The 7580-nt window shown below is 40.9% G+C and overlaps 1 protein-coding gene and 1 pseudogene across 1 annotated transcript; one reads left to right on the forward strand and one right to left on the reverse strand.

Moving 5' to 3' along the window:
• Positions 1–7: 7 nt before the first annotated feature.
• LOC102502948 (olfactory receptor 7A10-like) lies at positions 8–592 on the forward strand (the record flags this gene model as incomplete). Its single annotated transcript, XM_006165925.2, has 1 exon — positions 8–592. A coding segment is annotated over exon 1 (564 nt), but the record flags the coding sequence as incomplete, so codon positions are not given.
• A 2727-nt stretch (positions 593–3319) lies between these two features.
• LOC102500426 (centrosomal protein of 57 kDa-like) lies at positions 3320–5202 on the reverse strand (annotated as a pseudogene).
• Between the last annotated feature and the right edge of the window lie 2378 nt (positions 5203–7580).

Genomic DNA, 7580 nt, shown 5'->3' on the forward strand with positions numbered 1-7580 from the left:
CATCACCTATGCAGGCTGCATCACCCAGATGTTCTTTTTCCTTCTCTTTGCAGTGTTGGATGACTTTCTCCTGACCGTGATGGCCTATGACCGATACATGGCCATCTGTCACCCCCTGCACTACTCTGTCATCATGAACCCCTGGCTCTGTGGACAACTGGTTCTGGCATCCTGGACTTTAAGCACCTTGTATGGATTATTGCATAGTCTAATGGCATTACGGCTGTCCTTCTGTGCACATGTGGAAATCTCCCACTTCTACTGTGATCTTACTAAGCTGGTCCATCTTGCTTGCTCTGATGTCTCTATTAATGACATGGTGATGTATTTTACATCTGTGCTGCTGGGTGGTGGTCCCCTCTCTGGGATCCTTTACTCTTACTATAAGATAGTTTCCTCCATTCGTGCAATCTCATCAGCTCAGGGCAAGCACAAAGCATTTTCCACCTGTGTCTCTCACCTCTCAGTTGTCTCCTTATTTTATTGCACAGGTATGGGTGTGTACCTTAGCTCTGCTGCTACCCACAGCTCATACGCAAGTGCAAGAGCTTCAGTGATGTACACTGTGGTCACCCCCATGCTGAACCCCTTCATCTACAGTCTGAGGAATAAAGACATAAAGAAGGCCTTGCACAGATTATTTGGGGGGAGGCTATAAAAGGACCAATTTTTTCTGGGACAGAATAAGCTTCCGTGTTTGCAGGCATCAATGCTTCTGAGTTAGGAGAACTTGGTCCTCCTATATGTGCCTGGAGTTTTCATTTCTTTGATTTCAATCTCTCTGTATAATTTCAGTAAGCCTTTAAATTAAGATTTCTGTTGTCTCTGATAGTCAACAGATTTTCCTTTTGTCATTTTCCCACTCTACCAAAGTCATTTACGATCTCACATCAAAATTATTTGTAAATTCTCATTCATCTCCTGGGACAGTGTAATTTTAGTAGGGACTATTTCTTCTCAAATGGCATAAATCATAGTGAATAAGATTTATTTTATTTTACTGAAATAACGGTGCTGAGTTACTCCTTTCTGAAACAAACAAACAAACAAACTGGGCTTAGACAGTAAAATTATTTAACTGCTTGAGGGAGAAAAATATTTGAGACTACCGTTTTTCACTTTTGGGTCCATCATTCTGTCATATATTAAGATTTTAACTGTTCTTATTGATAATGTGGGCTTTGGCATTTAATATGTTTTATAACTGGTCAAAAGTTTTAAGTTTTTTTAAAATAAATATTACAGATTTTTTTTTTAGCAGAGAACTTTACTATCTTTTGTCTGTTCATCTTCTCTTTTCTCCTTCCGAAGCGGAAGCACCTCCATCTTTGAACTTTACATTATACTTGCTTCCTCCTTCTGCCCACAGTAGACAGAGTGATTCACAGTCTTACTGTCTTTGTTAACTAGCCAGAAAGTTTTTTGTTTAGATGTTCCCTAACAATGTAATCACCAGTTACCAGAGCCCTGCCCAAAGCCATGGGGATCATTGAACAAAGGTGTGGAGAGTGCCCTTGGAAATTATTAACCTGCTTGATCAGGTTTCTGTTTCTGCTTTCACTAGGAACCCAACTCCCTTTCTTCTCCACCCTTCCCTTATTTTCCACTGTAATCACCATGTCAACCCAGAAATGATTGTGATTTTTTTTGCCTTTATAAACACCTCTTTCCATTCACTAATTCACTTTGGGCCGCAGGGTCTTTGAGTGACATGAGTCCTCCCGTAAGTTGCCGGCAATAAAACTCTAATCATTTGGCTCTGTCTGGATGTCCTCTTATTTCTCGCTTATTTGACTACAACAATCCCCTTTTGGGAATTTGCTCCAGCAATGTCTTTTCTCTCTCTCTCTCTCTCTCTTTTTTTTCTGTAAAAAAGTTGCTTTATTGACTTTGTGGCAAATATATAAAAAACGAACATGTCTTGATCTATTCAAAATTATGATTTACACTCTTAACATAGTATGGCAACTGTGTATGTACAGTTCATCTTGTACTTATACCGCATACCAGAACGAGCATATATTTAAGGGGTTCTCTAAGATTAAAAACGATAATGTTTTGTCTGAATAGCATCATTATAAAAAGGTATTACTTAAAAACTACAAATCACATGCTTCAGATCATTTTCCTTCTCTGTCCCGTTCTCAATTTATTCTACATTTATTTCACTAATAATTTGTTTATACTTTAACAATTTTTACAGGTATTTGACTTAGTGATTGGTTTGCCCTTTTTTTTTTAAGAATTATTTTATTTAACTTTCTTTTTTTTCGATTTTTTTTATACATTCAATCACATTATTTAGCTTACAAAAATGAACATTTCAATATGTGAACATTTCTCCCCAGTCCAGTTGATCAAAATATCTTCAACAGATAACACCACACCTCCCTGTCCCATCAATGCTCTGCCTCTGTATCCCTCCTGCAAATGTCCTTCCCCAGGCCCCCACTCCTCCACACACACCACATCTGGCATTCACATCCATCTCTTGTGTTTGTACAACCTTTAGTCAATCAGTTTCAGTCATAGAGTACAGACACTTGGTATATATTAAGAGGGGACATACTGTCTCTCCTTCATAGCCTGGCTTGCTTCACTTAGCAGTAAATCTTCCATATTCTTCCACTTTCTGTCAAAAGCCAGGTGTTTTTTTTTTTTTTTAATGGTCGAATAGTATTCCATAGAGTATATGTGCCACAATTTTTCAGTCCATTCGTCCATAAGGGGGCATTTGGGTTGGTTCCATGTCTTAGCAATTGTGTACATATATAATATTAAACTATATAATATATAATATTAAATACAGAAAACTTCATCATAGCTGAAGCATTGTATATATAATGGCTGTACTGGAAAGGGGAAATGGATTCTTTAAGCCAGGGGAAAATTGAAAAATGAAACTTTTCAAGCAAGCACTGCTTATTGGACAGCCTCATATCTTGAAAATTTACATCTAATTTTATTTGCATGTATACAAAGAACTGTTTTAAAAAATCACACGCACAAGTAAAACATTGGTAATTTGCTTACAAAGTGCAATAAATCAGTACAACAAATTCATCTCAAAGTGACAGAGTACGTGTGGCTTTTCAGGCTTTAGAACTCCCCTGGTTCCCATATAAATGGCCTAACATTAAGTCAGACTGCATTACATAAGCACCCTATGTAATTAAGCGAAGACCTCTCCAAAAAAACCCCCACAAAACCTGCTATTAATTAATTTCAATGTAAACGTGAGACCGGGAATGTAAATTGTCAACATCTGACTGATGAAGTAAAGGTTCTCTGTATACAATGTATGACCTGGTAGTAGCAGTCAGTAATCCCAACTCAAATTTGTGCTTTGTAATGAATTCTGCCTGGTTTGCATGTCCTTCATAACTGGAGATTTTTCCTACTTTTTTCTCCAGGTCTCAGTTTGGCAAAACTCTTTTTTGTGGTCCTTGCGATTCCAGAAAAATGGCTGCCATGGTTTCCTTCTTCCTCATGAGTCTTTTTTGGTAGGTCTTAATTCCTTCTTCTGCTCCTCTAGCTTCTGTTTCTCCAGCTGGGCTTGGTATTTTTGAACTCTAGTTATTTGGTTGGCTTTTGTCTCCATCCTTCCCACCAGTGCCTCCAGTATGTACTCTAAGTTGTCTTTTAGTTCAGTAGTTGGAGACTCTTTTTTTATTTTATTTTAATTTTTAATTTATTTTTTTGGAGAGTTTTTTTCGCTATAGGGTGCGTGTGCTCGCCAGACAGACAGAGAGAGACATAGAGACAGAAAGCGAGAAATCACCCCCCAGGGGGGATGGTCACACCGCAATCCCTTCTCCTCCACTCTCCTCTCGGGATCTTGGGCACGCACGCACACGCGCCCGACGTGAGTTTTAAGCCACCGGGTCGGGGACACGAACCACGGTCAACTACGTGGGAGTCCAGCGACATAGCCATTACACTAACTGCTGGTTCCCAGGAGTTGGAGACTCTTGAATAAGTTTTGCAAGCTGCTGGTGATCATCTTACCACAAAGCAAAGGAGCATGGCTGACTCCTTGATCATTGCACAAAGCTTTACTATGCTGCTTCACTAGATGCAAGACGTGCTAAACATTGGCTATCACAGCGTGGCTGGGACTGGTGGAATTTCCAGCTACAAATGGCATATCACCCAAGCATAATCTATAGTGTGGTTGTGTGCGGAAATAGTTCCTAGGCCCTTTCCTTTCTGGTGGCTTTGACTTCTCCTTTTTTCCCCCCTTTTAATTCTTCTTGCACTGGAAATTCATGAAGTAGCTTTATCTTCAAAGATAAGTCTATTTGCTTCTAGACCAGTCTGGAACTCAGCTGCCTTAGCTTGCATACATTTCCTTTCCTATTCTTTTTTTTTGGGAGAGGTTTTTGCTATAGGGCGCATGCGCTCACCAGACAGACAGAGAGACACAGAGAGATAGAAAGTGAGAAATCACCTCCCAGGGGGGATGGTCACGCTGCAATCCCTTCTCCTCCATTCTCCTCTCGGGATCTTGGGCATGCACACACACGTGCCCGGCGTGAGTTCTAAGCCACCAGGTCCGGAACGTGAACCGCAGTCGACTACGTGGGAATCCAGCGACATAGCCATTACGTTAACTTCTGGTTCCCGAGAAGATCTGTTTTTTTAAGTTGGCTCTGAACACGTGTCTGATCATACTGTCATTCTCTTTCTCGGGAAACCTGTTTCTCTAAGACCGTTGTCCTCTCCATTTCTGCATGCTTTATCATATTTTGCATGGATTCCATATTTTTCTAAAAGATTACATTTATCTTCTGCAGCTAACAACTGAAATGTCAGTTCTTGATTGAACTTTGATTCCTCATTCCTTGAATTTGCCCTTTCCTGTATCTGATCATCCAGCGCTTTCTTATATTCAATCGTTTCTCTAGACAGTTTTCGTAGTTTCTTCTGCCTGAATTCTTTGTTCTAGGTGTTGAATCTTATCTTGAATATTCTTCAGAGCAGAAAATATGGCTCTGCTGTTACTTTCTGGATAGGCAAGCGTAGGCTTATCTGGGGAGCATTGTAGATTCCCTACTAAGGAAAGGTTTATCAGGTGGATATATGACATATGAAGATGAAGAATGGGGAACGATGCGTCCGTTAGATGTTGATGGTTCAGCTATAATGTTTGAGAACTGATAACGGAGAACCAGAAACTGCAGAGATTGTGGCTGCCACCATCTTTCTGCCTGTCCAGCAGGCCTCTGTGGCTTTGGGGTGGTCTTGGTTCTCTCTGGTGCTTTTCTTCACAATTCAAGAGCATATTGGAGGGTATAAAAGCAGTGAAAATAGTTATGGATGCTGGAGACAGTGTGGAACAGGGCGGTAGAAGGGCAGAGTACAGAGGATAGCAAGAGAACAAATAGAGAGGCATGACATTCATGGGACACACAAATGGTTTATTACCTGTTGATGATAACAAGTATAGTATTCTCAACTGGACTGATCTGAGAAGTATTTCATGTTGGGTAAATCCTTTATACAAGTCAAATGATATATAGTGATTAAATGTTTTAAAATAATGGGAATAAATAATAATAATCTGAGAAAATTATGAAAAGCTAATGTGGACAGTAACGTCTTCGTTTTGACTGATATGCAATGGTTATCTGTTAGAAAAAGAAATGTAATACACTGTAAAGATATATGTGATTCGATGTAATATATAAACAGATTATGATAATAAATAAAATAAAAAGATTTGAGAGCCGCCGACCAGGGATGACCCAAGTCTAACCCCTGATGGAAGGGGCAGGGGCTGCTGATGTGCGGAGTCTGGAAACCCCTGCCACACAGCCCAACAGGTGCGCCCATGCTCAGACCGCACCTAAGCAGGGCAACACGTCCTAACGGACGTCTTCAGTAGCCAATCAAAAAGGCGGAAGTCTTCCTGTAGTACGAGAGAATCCGCCTCTTGGTGACGTCACAAGGTAACTCCTTGCTGAGCTCGCCAGGTGGAGAATACCTGGGGCTACTGAGCGGTCCTAGGGGATCCTGCGAAGGGGTGGGTCTGTCTGAAGAGGAAACAGAGGTCTTGTCACCATTGTCAACTAGATGGAATAACTGAACTAGGATAAAAGCGAATGTGCAGTTCAAACACTCACATCAGCTTCCTAGGATCAAACACCAGAGAGCGTGAGATTAAATTGGGGATGCTTTTCTCCAGGGGAAGTACTTAACCTTTTGGCCGCTCCAGCTATGTGTTTTCTAGAGCTTCTGTTTCATTTCAAACTCATCATCCAATATACATAACTTGCTTTATTAAACTTTCTGCTCTGATATCTGGTCAGTTTTCTTTTTGTCCACATTTCTATTTCATATATTAATTTCAAAAGTGGAAAACAAAAATAGCAGTGGGGAGAGAGAGAGAGAGAGAAAGGGAGGGAGGGAGAGAGAGAAAAAACCCTCCAGGAGGGATGGGACACTACACTCCTTTCTCCTCCAGTCTCTTCTCAAGATTTTGGCAACTCTGCACACGCACCCAGCACAATTTTCAAGCCACCAGGTACGAACTTGAACAGTGCAGTCAGCCATGTGGAATCCAGTGCTTTTGCTTTCGCACCACCTGCTGGCCTGAGTTTGATTCTCATTATTAAGGTGTACATTTCTCTCTCTCTTTTTTTGTAGTTTTTTTTTTTCCTTATGTGTGTGTTCTTGCTGGAGAGAGAGAGGCAAAGACAGAGAAAGTGAGAAGGAAAGTGGGAAATCTCTACCCCCAGGGGAATGGCTGTGCAGCAATCCCTTCTCCTACATTATCCTCCCAGGATCTTGGGCACACATGCACTCGGGCCTGGTGTTACTTTCCTCAGTCCAGTGGATCTAGCACTCAAATTGCGGTCAAGCATATAAGAGTCTCTCTCCTTAACTACTACACCACCTACTGGGCCCTAAATACCGATTTTTAATGCATGTCATGAGCATAAAACTCCCAGTGCTTTGTCACAAGTATCATGAAGCAAAAGATTTTAGAACTACACATGGTTTTCTAGTACTTGAACACAGTTCTCTCCCCTGTTGAACAGCCTCAGTTTCTGGAGATATCGAAAGCTGTGTCTCCACCACAGTCTATGCTTTGGAAATCCAAGGGGCTAGTAAAGAAAAGTTACTCAGTTAGACTTGGAGGAATACTTTTTTTTTTTCTTTAGGACTCGTGCGCTCACCAGACAGACAGAGAGAGAGAGAGAGAGACAGAAAGCGAGAAATCACCCCTCAGGGGTATGGCCACACCACAATCCCTTCTCCTCCATTCTCCTCTCGGGATCTTGGACATGCACATACACGCGCCAGGCATGAGTTTTAAGCCACTGGGTCCGGGACGCGAACCGCAGTCCACTACATGGGAGCCCAGCAACATAGCCATTATGCTAACTGCCAGTCCTGGAGGAATAATATTTTTAAAAAAATTTTATGCTTTGTTATTTGCATTAAATCACTGTACATTTGTAGGGCATACACTATTTTTCAAAGTACATGCATGTAGTATGTGACAATCAAAAATTATATATATGTACGTGTGCATACACACATACATGTATATAGAGTATATATATATATATATA

Source organism: Tupaia chinensis, unplaced genomic scaffold (genome assembly GCF_000334495.1).
Source record: "Tupaia chinensis unplaced genomic scaffold, TupChi_1.0 Scaffold144090_1, whole genome shotgun sequence".
In the NCBI taxonomy this organism is placed as follows: domain Eukaryota; kingdom Metazoa; phylum Chordata; class Mammalia; order Scandentia; family Tupaiidae; genus Tupaia; species Tupaia belangeri.